Below are 19,183 nucleotides of genomic sequence, written 5' to 3' on the forward strand. Positions count from 1 at the left end.
CTCCGGCGCCGGGGGTCGCGCAGGGCGGGACATGGGTGACCGGAAGTGGAAGCTGTGAGCGTCGCCGCCCGGGGCGCCGAGGCTCGAGGCGCCGTCGGGGCCGCTGCGACGCACGCATGGAGAGCGTTGGGCTCTGGGCTGCGCACCGACGGCTAACCGGGACGCACGGGTTCTGCCGGGCGCGGGCTGCGCAGAACCGAGTGGCCTCCCGGGGCACGGGAACATGAGGCTAGGCCTGAAGCCCTCCGCGGGCGAGGCGCGCGCTGCGCGGGCCTGCCCCGGGCACGAGTGAACCGCGCGGAGCCCCGGGACTCGGTAATTGGCGCGAGCGGGCGGGCGCGCATGCGCGGGGCGGCGGCGGGCACGTGGCGGGACGCAGGGCGGTGCCGCGCGGGAAGTGCCTCGGGGCCGGCGACCCCCCGCCTCCGGCACCAAATGGGACCGAGGCAGGCGCCACCATGGGTCGTACTGTGCCGCCGCCACCTCGCCTCCGTAGCCCTGAGCAGCCACGGAGGGGCCGGTGCACCTCTCATTTATCCCGGGGCGGGCCCTGGGGCCGACCTGTCCTGAGTCCCCGCCCGCGCGCGGCTTAGTAGCCTTTTCCCGCAGCCTGTCTTTGGCGGCGGAGGCATGGTCTTCTGTCTGGAGAACGAGGAGCCGCGCCTCCGCCTGCGAAGCGCCATGGTCCACTTCCAGGCCTCAGAAGTCCAGCAGCTGCTACACAACAAGTTCGTGGTCATCTTAGGGGACTCAAGTGAGTGCTCCTCTAGGATCGCAGTACCTGGCCCCGCACCTTCAGTCTGTTTTCACCATCCCAAATTTCCTTTCTCACCCCTAGTCTGTTCCAGTCCAGTAGGTTTTCTGTTTATTTCCCCATGCACCTTCCACAGGTGTCTTGGCAGATGTAGTCTGTCACATTTTTCACCCCATCCTTGCTCAGCATTTTTCTCCCTGACAGTCTCCCATGCTTTCCTTCATGGGAGCAATGGATTCTGTTGTCTGTCTCCTGGGTGACTTGGGCGACTTACTCTGCCAGGTGATCTTGGGCCACTTTGTACCAGTTGGTGGTGCAGGGCCAGAAGCAGAGGTAGTCCTGGGGTATTTTTTAGCTCACCTTTTTTTCCAGCCTCTGTGATGAGCTTCCACAGAGGTGGTGTTGAGCAGCCCTAGCTTTGGGAAGATGGGAGGCCTGGACTTGGGAGGAGCTGGGGTGGGCGAGGGTTGAGGTCTGTTTTAGCCTCAGGATCTCTATCTCCCTGCAGTCCAGCGGGCTGTGTACAAGGACCTGGTGCTCTTGCTCCAAAGGGACTCACTGCTCACGGCTGCCCAGCTGAAAGCCAAGGTGAGGGAAGTTTGGTAGTCATGCCAGTGGTGGGTGGGGCAAAGACCCTGTCCTGGCAGGGTCTTCCTCCCTGGCATGGGTCTGACCAGCTGGGTGGGGGGGTGGGCAGGGGGAGCTGAGCTTTGAACAGGACCAGCTGGTGGCTGGGGGTCAGCTGGGCGAGCTACACAACGGGACGCAGTACCGGGAGGTCCGGCAGTTCTGCTCGGGTTCTGGCCACCACCTTGTGCGCTTCTACTTCCTCACCCGCGTTTACTCCGAGTACCTCGAGGGCGTCCTGGAGGAGCTGACATATGGGCCTGCCCCGGACCTGGTGATCATCAACTCCTGCCTCTGGGATCTCTCCAGGTTGGGGCGGGGGGAGAGGGAAATACTGGTTGGGGGTGGAGGTGTGGCTCAAAGGCTATCCGCCCTGTGCTTTTACCCACCTTGTGTACCGTCCAATAGGTATGGCCGCTGCTCAATGGAGAGTTACCGAGAGAACCTGGAGCGGGTGTTTGTGCGCATGGACCAGGTGTTGCCAGACTCTTGCCTGCTGGTGTGGAACATGGCCATGCCCTTGGGGGAGCGCGTCACTGGGGGTTTCCTTCTGCCAGAGGCAAGTGACTGAGGTGGTTGAGGATGGGGGAGGAGGCAGCTGACTGGTAGATAGAGGGCCTTTCCTCCGGACCATGCTTCATTTTGTGGCTCTTAGATGTTGCACTTTCTTACTCAGCTCCAGCCCCTGGCAGGGTCTCTGCGCCGGGATGTGGTTGAAGGGAACTTCTACAGTGCAACGCTGGCCGGAGACCACTGCTTTGATGTCCTGGACCTCCACTTTCATTTTCGGCATGCGGTACAGCACCGTCACCGGGACGGTGTCCACTGGGACCAGCATGCCCACCGCCACCTCTCACACTTGCTTCTGACTCACGTGGCCGATGCCTGGGGCGTGGAGTTGCCCAAGCGTGACTATCCCTCTGGTAAGCCCTCCCACAAGGGTGTAGGCTAATGATGCAGAGGGGGTTCTTCGAGCATAGGACTCAGAATAGGACAGAGGTACTCGGGGAGTAGAGGCCTCTTGAAGGATGCCTGTGACCCCTGAGTGTGCCTTTCTCATCGCCTGGGGAGAGTGAGATCATAGGAGCAACATTTTTATCCAGGTTCTGGTTCTATATGGTCTGGCATGTGGTTGTTTTTGTATGTGAATGAATTTATGTAAGTTTTGAGCATATAAGGCAGTGTGTCAAAAGATCCTTATCCCACAGATGAATAGGAAAGAAATAGGGGGACTTCTAGCTAGGGATGGAGGTGGGGAGTGGAAAGACAGAAATGGAGGACAGACAATCATGCATGTTGCAGAAGCAAAGAAGCCCCTCAGCTGGTGCTGTCAAGCCTCTCAGTTTCTGCCTGCTCTCAAAAGGAACATGGTAGCTGATTGTCTCCATGTCTGCTTTCCCCCTGGATCATGTCCTCATAGGGCAAGGTTCTTACCTTGTTCCCAGCTCATCTCTTTCGGCCCTGGTGTCTAGCACAATTGCCGTGTCCATCGTACCTCCAGTATAGTGTTTGTTGAGTTGGGGACACAAGTCGTATTAGAAGGCTGTTTGTAACAGCAGTAGAGGGTATAAGGGCACAGAAAGGCCAGGAATGCTATAGAGGTAAACTAGGATTTGGTAGCCAAGAGTTGGAGCATTGGGAAGGTGCTTTAGGTCTTTGGTTATGTAATGATTCAGTTTCCTTGTTTTTTAGATGAGAACCAGTCTCCAGCAAAGGGAGGGATGCTCTAATGGTTATAAGGATAGTTTGTGGGTTAATGGTTATAAGGATAGCTTAGGTCTTCTGAACCTAGTTTGGAGGTCCAGAAATAGGAATGTGAAAAGGAAGAGTTGGGTAGGAGGACGTGACTGGTGAATTAGGTCCAAGCAGACCTCTAAGGTGTGGAAATGTGCAATGGATTTGGAGTCCGCAGGGCCCCGCTGAAGGTAGGAGTGTGAACTGTGAAGGAGAGAGCAGAACCCGGGCTGTGCGGTGGAGCTGGAAGGGAAGAGGGGCTGATGGAGGAAACAAAAGGACTTTAGGGCAGAGGCACTTTCAGGGAGGGCAGAGGTTATTGGCCATTTCACGAGACTGTCAGGAAGAGAGGAAGTGGTTACATTTAATCGAAAAAGTACTGAAGAATCGGATTAAGGTTTAGAGGCAGGAGCAGTTGATGAGGGAATGAGAACTATTTCTTGTGGAAGCTTAGAAGGCATGAACTGCTGGGAGAAGAGAGTGGCAGGGTCTCATGTTGTCCAGAGAGAAGACTTCTTAGGCTCATTTGTTGGTCTGTGGGGAGGAGCAGGGAGAGGAAAAGAGCTACAGATACAGGAGCTGGGCATACAAAGGAAGAAGGTTCTGGAGGGGAGAATGAGGTCAGAGCAAAGACAAATCTGTGACTTTGAGAAAGGCAAGGAAGAAGGAATGTACCCTGGGCTTGGCCTGCAATGAGCAAATGAGGAAGACGGTAGGAAACAGAGGGTGCCCCTGCCCAGTGGCCCTCTTCTCTGAGAGGAGGGAAGAGAGGTTTAGGAGTTGGACAACCAGGATTATGGGCAGCCTGGCTCTCAGTCCTAAAACAACCAACCATCCCATTCTTAGACCCCTGGATTGAGGACTGGCCAGAGCTGGATCATCCGTTCCAGGGGAACCATGGGCAGCCCCCAGACTTCGGGGAGCAGCTGGCCTTGCCCCCACCCCAGCCCTCTCCTTTGCCCCCTCCCATGCCTTTCCCCTACCCCATTCCTCAGCCCTCGCCACCTCCCCTGTTTCCACCCCTGCCCCAGGACACCCCTTTTTTCCCAGGCCAGCCCTTCCCACCCCACGAATTCTTCAATTATAATTCAACAGAAGACTTCTCGATGTCATCTCACTTAGGTAGGTGCCTCCGCAGCCCCTTCTCCCACCTCTCCCAGCCTACCCTCCTGTGCCCAGGTGAACTGAGAGGAGTTGGATAGCTCCCTGTGCCCTCATGATTGGGTTCAGTTGCCACTGGATGTAGAACAGCATCTGTAGACTTGTTAGTCAACTCACTGTCCCAGTCTGCTGGTTTGGAGGCAGGGGAGGTGGTATTGCCATTTTGTAGATGGGAAAACAAGCCCAGAAAAGCTCACCCTGGAAGACTAAATCTGCCCAGAAACAGAACTGGGCCCACCTGTCCACAAGCCCACTTTCTGATAATGGCTGGTTCTTTTGTAGGATGTGGCCCTGGAGTGAACTTTGTGCCTGGCCCCCTGCCACCTCCAGTCCCTGGCCCTATCCCCCACGGTCAGCACCGGGGCCCAGTGGTCCACCGGGGGATGCCACGCTGTGCTCCCAACAGCCCGTACCACGTGCCGAGGATGGGGGGGCCCTGCAGGCAGCGGCTTAGACACTCAGACAGACTGATCCACACAAACAAACTGGACAGACAGCCTCCTGCCCATTCGGGGACCTGGCCTGGGTAGACTGGATCTTGGACTGGGGCTAGATGTGCCATTGGCCCTACAGGGCCTGCTTGTCACCCCCAGCACTGGGTCAGGGTGTCTGTTATGCCTGGCATTGTTCTTGTCCATTGCTGTCACTAATAAAGGCATGGAAGAACAGAGTGGCATCTTCCTGTGTGCGGGGATGGGTATCCCAAACCATGATCTGAAGAGCTGGGGAGCTGCCTCTGGGCCCTCTCCAGCCTTGACCCTTTCACCTCACACTATTTAAAAATCATTGAATTTGTCCTTTTGCTGTCTCACACCCTCATTTCCACCCTTACCAGACAGAACACAGGTGTGTCCCATGTTGTCTACTGCTCTTTGGGATTGGAAAATAGCAGGGGCTGAGTTGAAACTGTTAGTATTTCTTTTTTTCTTTTTTTTTTTTAAGATTTATTTATTTATTCATGAGAGACACACACACACACAGAGAGGGGCAGAGACATAGGCAGAAGGAGAAGCAGGCTCCATGCAGAGAGCCCGATGCAGGACTCAATTTCAGGACTCCAGGATCACACCCTGAGCAGAAGGTGCAGCGCTAAACCGCTGAGCCACCCAGGGATCCCGAAACTGTTAGTATTTCATTTGGAGTTTTGGATCTGGCTATTTCTCATTTCTGTTTCCCAGCCCCCTGCATGTAGGTATACACTCAACATCCATGTATTTCTGGACATATACATGTACTTTAGTTATTTGCACAACTCTTAGCACATGATGGACAGTCATTAAGTGGTTGGAAGTAAACAAGCTTCCAAACTCAAGTGGAAGACTGATTAGAAATCCATTATTTGGGACCCCTGAGTAGCGCAGCGGTTTGGCGCCTGCCTTTGGCCCAGGGCGCGATCCTGGAGACCCGGGATCGAATCCCACATCGGGCTTCCGGTGCATGGAGCCTGCTTCTCCCTCTGCCTGTGTCTCTGCCTCTCTCTCTCTCTCTATCATGAATAAATAAATAAAATCTTAAAAAAAAAAAAAAAAGAAATCCATTATTTAACAGACGTAATGTGCAATGAGAGCAAACTGAACATAGACCAACTTTGGTTAGGGCGTGGGGTGGGAGTAGAGGGGGAGCTGAGGGAGAATTCTAAGGTGGGGGTGGTAAGAGGCTGTGCCAAACTCTGTTAAGAGAGTACAAGGTTTCAGCTTTGGCAAAGGGTGTTGGCCGTAGGTTTGTGACTCTACTTATTCAGCCTCAGGTAGAGTGTGGGCCTGACCATGGAGTGGGGGATGGAACATGGCAGTAGGCTGGTAGGTGTGGGGCAGAAAAATGGGGGAACGTGAGACTCAATAAATCATCTTGAAGTAGAATTGGAGGGAAAAGAGGGATGCAGATTTCTTGTATTGAGTTTCCATAATTGTTACTAAAATTTTAACTTGGCAAGGGATATCATGTCTCATGCAAAAGGAGGTGAAATAGCAGATCAGAAAAGTGTTGATCGTTGTTAGCAATCAACCAAGTGTAAATGAAAGGAAGCTATTAAATTGACACACTAGTGCTGGGGAAACTGGTACAGACATTATGAGTTAATAAAACCCTTTAGAGAGCAACCTTGACAGAGTAGTTGAAAATCAAGAGACAAGCTTGTTTTCTTTCATATAGACAAAAAGTGAAAGGGAACATACAAAAATGGAAAAAAAAAAAAAGCCTTTTGTTAAGGAGTTAAGACTTTAGATTTGTTGTTGCAAATAACTATTTCTTTTTGTTAGCAAAAACCCAGCCTTGGACCAGCCCTCTTCAGCGCATCAGTTTGCCCACCCCTTGTTCACTCTTTTCTACCTTTCCTCAAAACCCTTTTCTGTCTGAACACTTTTGCATCTCTGACTGGAGCTTCTCGTTGTTGCTGGAGAAAACTGTCCACCTGGACTGATTGACAGAAGAAAGTAATATGAGTTACCCGACCTCACCCAGCCCTCTCCGTTGCTGACCATCATGCTCTGTAAAAACTCCTCTTACCTCCTCTACCAGCCTTTCCTTAGTCTTTTCTACCCGCTTCAAGACCCATCCTAGTTCTGGAACTCTCAGTCTGTAAGAAGCCTTGAGACTGTTGAGTGTGCTCCATATCCTCATCATTCTACTTCTGCACTTGCCAGCACCACATTTTGCTATGTGGCTCCTATTGCCCATGGGGGGTTTCCTAACTTTTTTTCCAGTTTCCCAACATAGATTTGAAATCTATTACAAGAGCAGAATGGAGATAAATTTTCTTTTTTCTTTTTTTAAAAAAGGTTTTGTTTATCTATTTGACAGAGAAAGAACAAGTGAGAGAGTGAGCAGGCATGAGTGGGGTAAGGGGCAGAGGGAGAAGCAGACTCCCCACTGAGCAGGGAGCCCAGTGTGCAGCTCAGTCCTGGGACTCCAGGATCCTGACCTGAGCCAAAGGCAGACACTTAACCAACCAAGCCACCCAAGCACCCCAAGTTATTTTCTTTTCACTTGGTCATATAAGCGTATAGTACAAGACACTTCTCTCTCATAGATTTTATTTGGTTATGACTGGGAAAAATAAATAGCCATACATATCGTTATATACATTTACATTGTTCTCTGGTCTTTGTTTTGAAATGTAAAAATGGTAAGAATCGGGGATCCCTGGGTGGCTCAGCAGTTTAGCGCCTGCCTTCAGCCCAGGGCATGATCCTGGAGTCCTGGGATCAAGTCCCACATTGGGCTCCCTTCATGGAGCCTGCTTCTCCCTCTGCCTGTGTCTCTGCCTCTCTCTGTGTGTCTCTCATGAATAAATAAATAAAATCTTTTTAAAAAATAATAAAATACGGGCTCCTGGTGCATGGAGCCTGCTTCTCCGTCTGCCTATGTCTCTACCTCTCTCTCTCTCTCTCTCTGTGACTATCATAAATAAATAAAAATTTTAAAAAAAATTTAAAAAAGGGATCCCTGGGTGGCGCAGGGTTTGGCGCCTGCCTTTGGCCCAGGGCGTGATCCTGGAGACCCGGGATCGAGTCCCACATCGGGCTCCTGGTGCATGGAGCCTGCTTCTCCCTCTGCCTATGTCTCTGCCTCTCTCTCTGTCTCTCTGTGACTATCATAAATAAATAAAAATTTAAAAAAAATTTTAAAAAATAATAAAATAAAAAATAAAAATGGTAAGAATCACAGAACGTAAAGACTGCTAACTCTGGGAAACGAACTAGGGGTGTTGGAAGGGGAGGAGGGCGGGGGGTGGGAGTGAATGGGTGACGGGCACTGGGGGTTATTCTGTATGTTAGTAAATTGAACACCAATAAAAAATAAATAAATTAATTAAAAAAAAAAAGTGAAGCAAAAAAAAAAAAAAAAAGGTAAGAATCTTACGTTTCCCCAGTATGAAGTCACACTACTTGCTAGTTAAGCATGACAGAACTCAAACCTTATTGTCTCAAAAACCATTCATATTTGACCAGTGACAAATCGTTTAATAAGACAATCTACATAGACTCCCTCCTTTTTTTTTTAAAGATCTTATTTATTTATTTATTTATTTATTTATTTATTTATGAGAGACACAGAAAAAGTCAGAGACACAGGCAGAGGGAGGAAAAAAAGGCTCCATGCAAGGACCCCGATGTGGGACCCAATCCCGGGAAGCCAGGATGATGCCCTGAGCCAAAGGCAGACCCTCAACAGCTGAGCCACCCAGGCACCCCTAGACTCTCTCTCATTCATGGAATCTTGGTGTGTGTTTTTTATGGGATCTTTTGTTTTGTTTTGTTTTGTAAAGCTTTTATATATTTAGAAAGAGAGCAGGGGGAGGGGCAGAGGGAGAGGGAGAGAATCTCTGCTGAGCGCAGAGCCCAACAGTGCTGGATCCCACCACCCTGAGATTATGACCCAAGCTAACATCAAGAGTCAGATGCTTGGGGGCAGCCCTGGTGGCGCAGTGGTTTAGCGCCGCCTGCAGCACGGGGTGTGGTCCTGGAGACCCGGGATGGAGTGCCGCATCGGGCTTCCTGCATGGAGCCTGCTTCTCCCTCTGCCTGTGTCTCTGCCTCTCTCTCGCTCTCTCTGACTGAATAAATAAGTAAATCTTAAAAAAAAAAAAAAAAAAAAAAAAAAGGAGTCAGATGCTTAGGATGCCTGGGTGGCTCAGCGGTTGGGCGCTTGCTGTCAGCTCAGGTCATGATCCTAGGATCAGGGATTGAGTCCTGAATCAGGCTCCCTGCGAGGAGCCTCCTTCTCTCTCTGCCTGTGTCCCTGCCTCTCTCTCTCTCAGTCTGTGTCTCTCATGAATAAATAAATAAATCTTAAAAAAAAAAAAAAAGTCAGATGCTTGATCAGCTGACTGATTCCAGGGGTTCCACGCAGGAACCCCTGGAATCTTGGTCCCATATCTTTTCCTTTGCCATACCAAGATAGTCCTGAAAGTATGAAAAGATGCATGAGCACTTCAGGTGTAATGCCAGCCTTTATTTTCCAAGGAAAATAAGTCTTTTGAGAAGAGAAAATTAGTGGAAAAAATTTTCAAAACATTTTAACCAAACTGGAAGTTTCCCAACAAAAGCAGATAACTTGCCTTCTGTTACATTGTCCAGCTTCTTGCATAGATTCTGTTGAGTTCGTTTTAGTGTTTAAGTACCTCCACCATGTATGTTGGTGAAAGAAACTGACTACAAGAAAGTGGACCTATGCTTTATTTTTTTTATTTTAAATTTTATTTTATTTTTTTTTTTTTAAATTTTTTTTTTAATTTATTTATGATAGTCAGAGAGAGAGAGAGAGAGAGAGGCAGAGACACAGGCAGAGGGAGAAGCAGGCTCCACGCACCGAGAGCCCGATGTGGGATTCGATCCCGGGTCTCCAGGATCGCGCCCTGGGCCAAATGCAGGCGCCAAACCGCTGCGCCACCCAGGGATCCCTATTTTTTTTTTTTTTTTTTTTTATTTATGATAGTCACACACACACACACACACACACACACACACACAGAGGCAGAGACACAGGCAGAGGGAGAAGCAGGCTCCATGCACCGGCAGCCCGACGTGGGACTCGATCCCGGGTCTCCAGGATCGCGCCCTGGGCCAAAGGCAGGTGCCAAACCGCTGCGCCACCCAGGGATCCCATGGACCTATGCTTTAAAAAAAACAAACAAACAAACAAACAAAAAAACAAAAAAAAAACCTGCTTTATTGAGATGTAACTCAATAAACTGCATTTATTTCAAATGTACAATTTAATAAATGTTGACATATATACATTCATGAAACCATCACAGTCAAGACAATGAAATTTATTTTTCTACCTCCTTGTAGACCCTCCCCCTTGTTCTCTCCCCACAACTTCCTCACATCTCTCTACTTCCAACATTAAGGAACCATTGATACTGGTCTGCTTTCTGTTACTATAGACCAGTTTGCATTTTCCAGAATTCTACATAGAACCATTTGATAGGTCCTCTTTTTTTTTTTAATTTATTTGAGAGAGAGCACAGAGAAAGAGCAAGAGGGAGAAGCAGAAGCAGGCTCCCCATTGAGCAGAGAGCCCAACATAGGGCTTGATCCCAGGACTCTGAGATCATGCATGAGCCAAAGGCTGATGCTTAGCTGACTGAGCCTCTCAGGTGCCCCTCAATAGGTACTTTTTTTTTTTTTTTTTTTAACCTGGCTTCTTTCACGCAACCTAATTAGTGGGATAGAATGTGGAAATGCATGTCATGTGTATCATAGCTCGTTCTTTTTAACAGCTAAGTAGTAGTCTATTGTGTGGCCGTACCAATATTTGTCCACCTGTTGATGGAATTTGAGGTATTTTTAGTTTTTGCCCATTGCAAATAAAATTGGTATGAACATTTATTTATAAATCTTTGTATGGACATATGTTTTCATTTCCCATATTTAGAAAAAATGGCTAGATCATATGTTGGATGTATATTTAACTTTTAAAGAAACTGACAAGCATTCTTCCACAATGGTTGTCCCATTTTATATTCATGCTAGCAGGGTATGAGGGATCTGTTCCTCCATGTCCTCATCAACACTTGATACTACTCTAATACTAGCTATTACAATAGGTGGGTAGTTTACTTTGCATTTGCATAATGACCAATGAAGTTGAACATCTTTTCCTCTGTGCTAATTAGTGATCTATTTATCTTCTTTGTTTTGTTTCTTTTCAAATTGTTTGTTTTTCCTCTCTCCCCATCCCTTTTATAAAAAAAACAAAAACAAAAACAAAAAACCCTTATTATTGGGCTTTGAGAACTTTTTATTCTGGACTCAAATACTTTATGAGGTGTATAGTTTGCCAATACTTTTTCCTTCCATGGCTTGTCTTTTTCTTAGCAGTGTCTTTTGAAGAATAGACAATTTAATTTTGATCAGGGGTAGTTTACTTTTTCTTTAATGGACTCTGCCTAACTCAGAGTCACAAGTATTTTCCTGTATGTTTTCTTCTAGAAGGTTTATGGTTTGGGGTTTTACGTTTAGGTCTGTGATCTATTTTGTTTTTTGTTTTGTTTTTTTTTTTTAATATATATATATATACATATATATATATATTTTTATGATAGTCACACAGAGAGAGATGAGAGAGAGGCAGAGACACAGGAGGAGGGAGAAGCAGGCTCCATGCACCGGGAGCCCGATGTGGGATTCAATCCCAGGTCTCCAGGATCACGCCCTGGGCCAAAGGCAGGCGCTAAACCGCTGCGCCACCCAGGGATCCCCTGTGATCTATTTTGAATTAATTTTTATATATAGTTCAAGGTGATTAAATTTTTTTTTGCATATGGACATCCAATGATTCCAACACTATTTGTTGAAGACTATCATTTCTTCACTAAATTGTGTTTGTACCTTTGTTGAAAATCTCTTGTACATATATATATAGATCTATTTCTGGTCTCCATATTCTGTTCCATTGAGCTATTTGTCTATCTTTATGCCAGTATCACTCTTTTGATTATTACAGCTTTATAAGTCTGGAAATCATGTAGTGTTTGTCTTCTTTGTTCTTCTTTATCAAAATTATTTTGGCTATTCTAGATCCTTTACATTTCTGTATTTTTTAAGGTTATTTATTTATTTGGGAGAAAGAGCACATGAGCAGGGGGCACAGGCAGAGAGAGTCTTTTTAAAAATATTTTATTTATTTATTCATGAGAGACAGAGAGAGGCACAGACACAGGCAGAGGGAGAAGCAGGCTCCCTGCAGGGAGCCCGACTTGGGACTCAATCCCAGGTCTCCAGGATCACACCCTGGGCTGAAGGTGGCGCTAAATCGCTGAGCCACCAGGGCTGCCCTCCCCACCTTTTTTCTCTTTTCAGGCAGAGAGAGTCTTAAGCAGACTCCACCCTGAGCATGGAGCCTGACACAGGGCTAGATCCTACTACCCTGAGATCACAGTCTGAGCTGAAGCCTAGAGCTGGACACTTTTTTTTTTTTTTAAGATTTTATCTATTTATTCATGAGAGACACACACAGAGAGAGGCAAAGACACAGGCAGAGGGAGAAGCAGGCTCTATGCAGGGAGCCTAATGTGGGACTCGATCCTGGGACTCAGGATCACACCCTGGGCTAAAGGCAGGTGCTAAACCACTGAGCCACCCAGGGATTCCAAGAGCTGGACACTTAACTGACTGTCCCACCCAGCCACCCCTTCTGTATGAACTTTTAAATCAGCTTATTTCTACAGAAATGCTTGGGTTTTTATTGTGATTGTATTGAATACATAGATTAAATTTTGGGAAAAATTAACATCTTAGTAATACTGAGTCATCCATCTCATGAACAAGATATATCTCTCCATTATTTAGGTCTTCTTAATATCTCTCAAGAGCAACATTTTGTAGTTACCAATGTATAAATCTTTCACATCTTTTGCCAGATTTACCTCGAAGTGCTATTTTTTTAAATGATGCTGCTTTTTAAAATTTCTATTTCTGATCATTCATTGCTAATACAGAGAAATCCAGTTGATTTATTTGTATGGATCGTGTATTATAATGGTGATCACGTACTTATTAGTTACTTTGCTAAATTCTCTTATTCTAGTAGCTTTTTTACAGGTTCCATTGGATTCTATACATAGGCAGCCTTGTTTACAAATAAAGATAGCTTCGCTTCTTGCTTTTCAATCGGTATGCTTTCTATTTATATTTCTTGCCTTATTGCACTGGCTAAGACATCTAATACAATGTTGAATTGAAGTGGTAAGAACAGACATACTTTTTTCCTAATCTTAAGGGGAAAATATTCAGTTTTTTCACCAAGTGTGAGATTAGCTATTTTTCTTTATTAAGATCTGATTTTTAAGTAATCTCTATACCCAATGTGGGGCTCAAACTGACAACGCTGAGATCAAGAGTTATATGCTCCACTAACGAAGCCAGCAAGGTGCTCCTATTTGTCACAGATGCCCTCTATACAGTTGACGTTTCCTTCTATTTCTAGGTTGCTAAGAGTTGTGTCCTATTTTTAATCGGGAATGAATGTTGGATTTTGTGAAATGCCTTTTCTGCATCTGTTGAAATGATCACACATAGTTTTTAGTTATTAGTTTGATAATATGGTGAATTACGTTAATTATTATGTGTGTGTGTGTTTGTGTGTTTTAATGTTAAACCTCCCTTGCATTTAAAAGGGAAAGCAGGGATCCCTGGGTGGCGCAGCGGTTTGGCGCCTGCCTTTGGCCCAGGGCGCGATCCGGGAGACCCTGGATCGAATCCCATGTCGGGCTCCCGGTGCATGGGGCCTGCTTCTCCCTCTGCCTGTGTCTCTGCCTCTCTCTCTCTCTCTCTCTGTGTGACTATCATAAATAAATAAAAAAATTTAAAAAAAAAGTTTTAAAAGGGAAAGCAGGGGGGATCCCTGGGTGGCTCAGCAGTTTGGCATCTGTCTTCAGCCCAGGGCGTGGTCCTGGGGTGCCCAGATGGAGTCCCACATTGGGCTCCCCGCATGGAGCCTGCTTCTCCCTCTGCCTGTGTCTCTGCCAATCTCTCTCTCTCTCTGTGTGTCTCATAAATAAATAAGATATTTTAAAAATTTTTTATAGGGCAGCCCTGGTGGCACAGCAGTTTAGTGCCACCTGCAGCCCAGGGCGTGATCCTGGAGACCCTGGATTGAGTCCCATGTCAGGCTCTCTGCATGGAGCCTGCTTCTCCCTCTGCCTGTGTCTCTGCCTCTCTCTTTCTCTCTCTCTCTGTCTCTATGAATAAATAAAATCTTAAAAAAATATATTAATTAATTAATTAATTAAAATAAAAGGGAAAGCAGGGGGGATCCCTGGGTGGCTCAGCAGGTGAGCATCTGCCTTTGGCTCAGGGAGTGATCCCAGGGTCCTGGGATCAAGTCCCACATCGGGCTTCCTGCATGGAGCCTGTTTCTCCTTCCTCTGCTTGTGTCTCTGCCTCTCTCTGTGTCTCTCATGAATAAATAAATAAAATCTTTAAAAATAAAATAAGAGGGAAAGCAGTGGGCAGCCCAGGTGGCTCAGCGGTTTAGCACCGCCTTTGGCCCAGGGCATGATCCTGAAGTCCTGGGATCAAGTCCCATGTTGGGCTCCCTGTATGGAGCCTGCTTGTCTCTGCCTCTCTGTGTGTGTGTCTCTTGTGAACAAATAAATAAAATCTTTAGAAATAAAATAAAAGGGAAAGCAATTCAGGGCACCTGGGTGGCACAGTCAGTTGAGTGTCTGACTCTTGGCTTCAGCTCAGGTCACAATCTCAAGGTCATGGGATCAGGCCCCGTATCCAGGCTCCCTGCTCAGCAGGGAGTCTGCTTGAGATTCTCTCTCTCTCCTACCCCTCCCCCCTAAAATAAATGAATCTTTGAAAAAAATAAAAAGGAAAGAGGTTGTGCAGTTTGACAGTGATAGAATAAAGGTGGTATTTCCTTCTTAGAAATTACCCAAGCGAAAGTGAAAATGAGAAACAAATGACAATACCATCTGAGGGAACAAAAACCCCACACAATAAATTAGGTGGATAGACTGAAAAAAAGCAGTGGAATCACTGCTTGGTACAAATCACTTTGAAAATTATTGGGAAAAAAAAAAAAAGAAAAGAAAATTATTGGGCAGCATTTACTAAAGTTGAACATTTACATACTCTGCAATCCAACAACTACCAAAAGACTTGTACAAGGGGCAGCCTGGGTGGCTCAGCGGTTTAGCGCCACCTTCAGCCCGGGGCCTGATCCTGGAGACCCGGGATTGAGTCCCGCATCGGGTTCCGGCGTGGAGCCGGCCCCTCCCTCTGCCTGTATCTGACTCTGTGTGTGTGTCTCATGAATAAATAAATAAAATCTTTTTTAAAAAAAGACTCCGTACAACGATATTCCTATGTTTTATTCATAGTAGCCAAAACTTGGAAACAAGCCAAATGTCCTTTAACAAGAGAGTAGATGAATTGTTTCTTCCCTTACAGTGGGATAGTACACACTAATAAAGGAGAGCAAACTACTGAGAGATGCAACAACATGGATGCATCTCACAGCTGTAACATTGAAAGAATCCAGACACCACCAAATTTTGCATGATTTTGTTCTGTATGATTTCAAGAATAGGCTAATCTGTGGTAGAAGTCACAATACAGGTTACCTTGGGGGGGGAGGTATTGATTGGGATAGGGCGTAATGGAACTTTCTGGGATGATAGAAAAGTTCTGTATCTTGATCTGGATGGTAGTTACATGAACACATGTACAAGTATGTAAAAATTCATTGAGCTGTACCTCCAAGATTTGTGCATTTTACTTGCACGTAAAATGTGTGTGTGAATTATATATCAGTTAAAGAGGAACTAGGATGGGTTTTTTCTAGGAATAGTTTAATATTAAGGCACCTTAAAAATTTAATTCACCATATAAAAAATAAAGGAAAATAACCAAGTCGTCCTTGTAATAGATGCAGGAAAAAAAAAAACAATTTTATCATTCAATATCCATTCACAATCAGGAAGGGAAAGGAATTTCCTTAACAGGATAAAGGTTAACTATCAAAATTCTACAGTAATCTACGCAATTCTTAATGGTGGCACCTTAGAAGTTCCTTTTATTTATTTATTTTGTTTTTGTTTTGTTTTTTTTAGAAGTTCCTTTTAAATCAAGATCAAGTCAAAGGTGCCTATGAATAGCATTTCCATAAGCCATTGTCTGGGAGTCCCAGCTCATCCAGTTAGGTGTTGAATGCACAGGGAGAGGCCTGATAACATCTGGCTCTTAGATGGATGTAGCATCCTTCAGTTTAGAGAACTTTATGACTTTCATATGTTACAACAAATATTTTGCATGTATGCAGTATCACATATCAATTTTAACTATTGTAGGGTTTTTTGTTAGGCATTTAAAGACATGAGCCAGAAAATATGGTCTTAAATCAAGTTCTTTTATTTTTTTATTTATTTTAGTTATTTATTTTTTATTTGTTCACGAGAGACAGAGAGAGAGGCAGAAGGAGAAGCAGGCTCCCTCCCTGTGGAGAGTCCGATGTGGGACCTGATCACGACCTGAGCCAAAGGCAGATGCTCAAACACTGAGCCACCCCGATGCCCCAAGTTCTTTTTTTTTTTTTTAAGATTTTATTTATTTATTCATGAGAGGCACACACACACACACACACACACACACACACACACACACACACAGACAGAGAGAGGCAGAGACAGGCAGAGGGAGAAGCAGGCTCCATTCCGGGAGCCCGACGTGGGACTCGATCCAGGGTCTCCAGGATCACGCCCCGGGCTGCAGGCGGCGCTAAACCGCTGCGCCACCGGGGCTGCCCAAAGACCGCTCTTTTACCCCAGGAGGAATAGGATCATAGACTAGGGGTGCGCCAGGAGTTGGTGACACAGTGAAGACGGCTAGATTGGACCCTTCTTTCTCCAGGCTTCCCACGAGCTCTGCCCTGGATGCCTCGGGGTTTCTGGTTGGGGGACCCAGGTTGGAGATTAAGGAAGGGGGTGAGGCACCAACGAGGCCCCTACCCTGACGGCAGTGGCGCCAGGATCTACCCTCGCCCTCGGGGCTAGCGTGCCCGCCGCTGAGAGAGCCTCCCTTCCCTGCCTCCCCACACCGGGCCCCTGGACTCTTCATCGCCAGGGCGGGAGATCGCCGCCAGGGGGCGCGCCTTGCCTCGTCGGTCGCCGGCTCAGCCCGCTGCGATTCCCTGGGCTGTCGACTTTCCGGGGGTGGCTAGCACCTCCCTTTTGTGGGTGCCCACAGCCCTCCGGTCCCCGGCTTGGCGTATCATTTCCTTCTCAGCCCGCCTCGCTCTGCCGCCACAGTCAACGCGCCCCATTCGATGCCCTCCAGCCGTGGCCGTGGCCGTGGCCGTGGCCGCTCTCCCGCACCCCCGAGCGAACGACTCCTCCCGGCGGGAGCGGGCCTCCCCCTCCCCCTCCCCCTCCCGCTCCGGGGCCTCGCGCGGAGGACAGCGGCTCCCCACGCGCGGGAGCGGGACCCGCTTCCCCGGCACACGCGAGTCCGAGAGCGCGCGCCCCCTCTCGGCTTCGCGCCGCTGGCTCTCCTACTTCCAGGGACCCCTCACCTTCCCCGGGCGGGCTCAAGTGCTGCCCCTGCTCCCGAGCGCCCTGGTCGCCGCCCTCTCGGACCCTCGGCCCGGCCGCTCCTCCTGGGCGCTCCGTACGCGAGGCCGAGAGTCCTGCCCCGCGCTCCCGCTCCCAGGCGCCCCCCAGCAGGTGCGGACGCCCCGGGGCTCCCGCTCTGCTCTCAGACGCCGCAGCCCTCGCGGGTGACGCCGCCTCTGCTCTGTCCCTCCCGTCCCGCCTGATCTGATTATCTTTCTGGTCGGGTCACGCGGGTAACTGGGTCCCACCCCCACCCCCACCCCAGCAGAGCAGGCCGCGCGCAGCGGCGGGGAGGCCAGGCAAAGGCAACTCAGCCGTCCCCGTCCGGGTCACTCAGGCCGGAGGGGCAGCTCTGCCTTCTAGGCCCACATCGTAAAGGTTTAGAACTCCTTCATTCCGGCCAGTTCATTTGCCCCAGGCTTGCATTTTTAAGACTTTTAACTCTGAATGAGTAACTTTATCTACATTTAAAGGAATTTCGGGAATTCCGTTCCTGATACCGAGGCCCCTCACTTCCCTTTGATCTGCATACTCCACTCCCTCTTGCCTCGCCCCTAGAGTTGGTCATTTCATTGTTATCTTTTGTTTTCACGTGTTATTGGAAAAACAAAACAAAAAAATGTTTTGCTGGCATGCATTTTAAATTTGTGTAAAAGGAATTGGATTATTTCTCATTCAAGTTTCTTTTCACTCAGTGCTAGGATTTCAAAATCAATATTAATATCTTCCTCTCCTTCTAACCGCTGTGCTCATCCACCTTATTTTACCTCTCCCATCTCCTGCCACCACCAAGAGTACAATCATCACTCTCGAATATATCCCTTTATGCAGTGCTTCTCAAACATTTGTGTGCATGTGTGTTACCTGGGATATTGTTAAAATGTGGGCTCTGATTCAACAGGCCTGGGTGGGGCCTGAGACTGCATTTCTAGCCAGCTCCCAGGTGATACCTATACTTCTGGTCCTGGTGGAACCACTCTGGGGAACAAGGCCCTTATGGGCTTCTATGAGAATTCATTCTGGATTTCTGGGTCACAGAGTATGTATTGATCTAATTTGATTAATATTGCCCATCACCTCTCCAGTCTGGCTGTACAACCTCTACCAGCAGATCAGGAGGTTGGAAGGCCTATATTTATGTGGGGATGGGAAGAAGGCCTTCTCCTTGCTTCCTCCCCTGACCCCTACAGTGTGCCTGGTCTGGGCCAAACCTCCTGTCTCCCTTAATCAGAGTGGCCCCAAGACTCTGAAGTGATGTCCCTGGCTCGCAATGCCCAGCCAAGTCAATGAGAGACCCAAGATTGGCATCCTGGCTTTAAACAGGTGTTCTTGCCTTGGTTTTATCCTTGAGGAACATGAAGTTCAAGACCAAGGCCATGGAGCTAAAAGGTAACAGTGCTGGGATTCAAGCCCATCCTCAGCCAATACACCAGAGCCCATGCTAACCATGAGGCTCCACCATCTCCATGTCCTGCCTTACCTTTATGACTAGGCCACATCTGAGGGAGAACCACAAGAAAACGGGATGGAAGGACCGGGCCTGGGGTTTTCAGGCACCGATGCTGAAGGCATCTGACCAGTGGCCTGAATACTTGTGCAACTCCACAGCAAGTGGGTTTTAGCAAAAATAAACTTCGGTTCTAGGAGTTGGTCCTCATGGCCTGAATGTTTAGCAGAAAAAAGAAACTTTAGTTCTAGGGCTTCAGGAGCAGAAGTTTTACGGTTAGATATATCCAGAGGGGTCAGGATCTGGGTGGGGTCTGTTAGGTGGGTCTCAGCTGTGGGTAAAGCTATCTACCATGTGCCTTACTCAGTAATAACAGGTTTTGTTTGGAGAGTTA

At 47.8% G+C, this 19,183-nt stretch overlaps 1 protein-coding gene and 1 long non-coding RNA gene across 3 annotated transcripts; both read left to right on the forward strand.

Moving 5' to 3' along the window:
* The first annotated feature begins 21 nt into the window (after positions 1 to 21).
* On the forward strand, positions 22 to 4,944 carry PCED1A (PC-esterase domain containing 1A). Of its 2 annotated transcripts, none has more exons than XM_072800277.1 (8): positions 22 to 315; positions 610 to 754; positions 1,263 to 1,342; positions 1,452 to 1,690; positions 1,790 to 1,940; positions 2,058 to 2,304; positions 3,962 to 4,237; positions 4,559 to 4,944. In XM_072800277.1, the coding sequence occupies exons 2-8, from the start codon at positions 631 to 633 to the stop codon at positions 4,804 to 4,806; spliced, it is 1,365 nt and encodes a 454-aa protein (XP_072656378.1). In that variant the 5' UTR covers positions 22 to 315; positions 610 to 630; the 3' UTR covers positions 4,807 to 4,944. The 2 variants fall into 2 exon arrangements, with proteins under 2 accessions (XP_072656378.1, XP_072656379.1); XM_072800278.1 differs by having other exon boundaries at positions 4,166 to 4,237.
* A 13,311-nt stretch (positions 4,945 to 18,255) lies between these two features.
* Positions 18,256 to 18,982, forward strand: LOC140618195 (uncharacterized). Its single transcript, XR_012018375.1, has 3 exons — positions 18,256 to 18,381; positions 18,574 to 18,731; positions 18,835 to 18,982. It is a non-coding gene; the product is annotated as an uncharacterized lncRNA (long non-coding RNA).
* The last annotated feature ends 201 nt before the right edge of the window (positions 18,983 to 19,183 follow it).

The sequence above is a fragment of the Canis lupus genome, chromosome 26 (assembly GCF_048164855.1).
Source record: "Canis lupus baileyi chromosome 26, mCanLup2.hap1, whole genome shotgun sequence".
Taxonomy (NCBI): domain Eukaryota; kingdom Metazoa; phylum Chordata; class Mammalia; order Carnivora; family Canidae; genus Canis; species Canis lupus.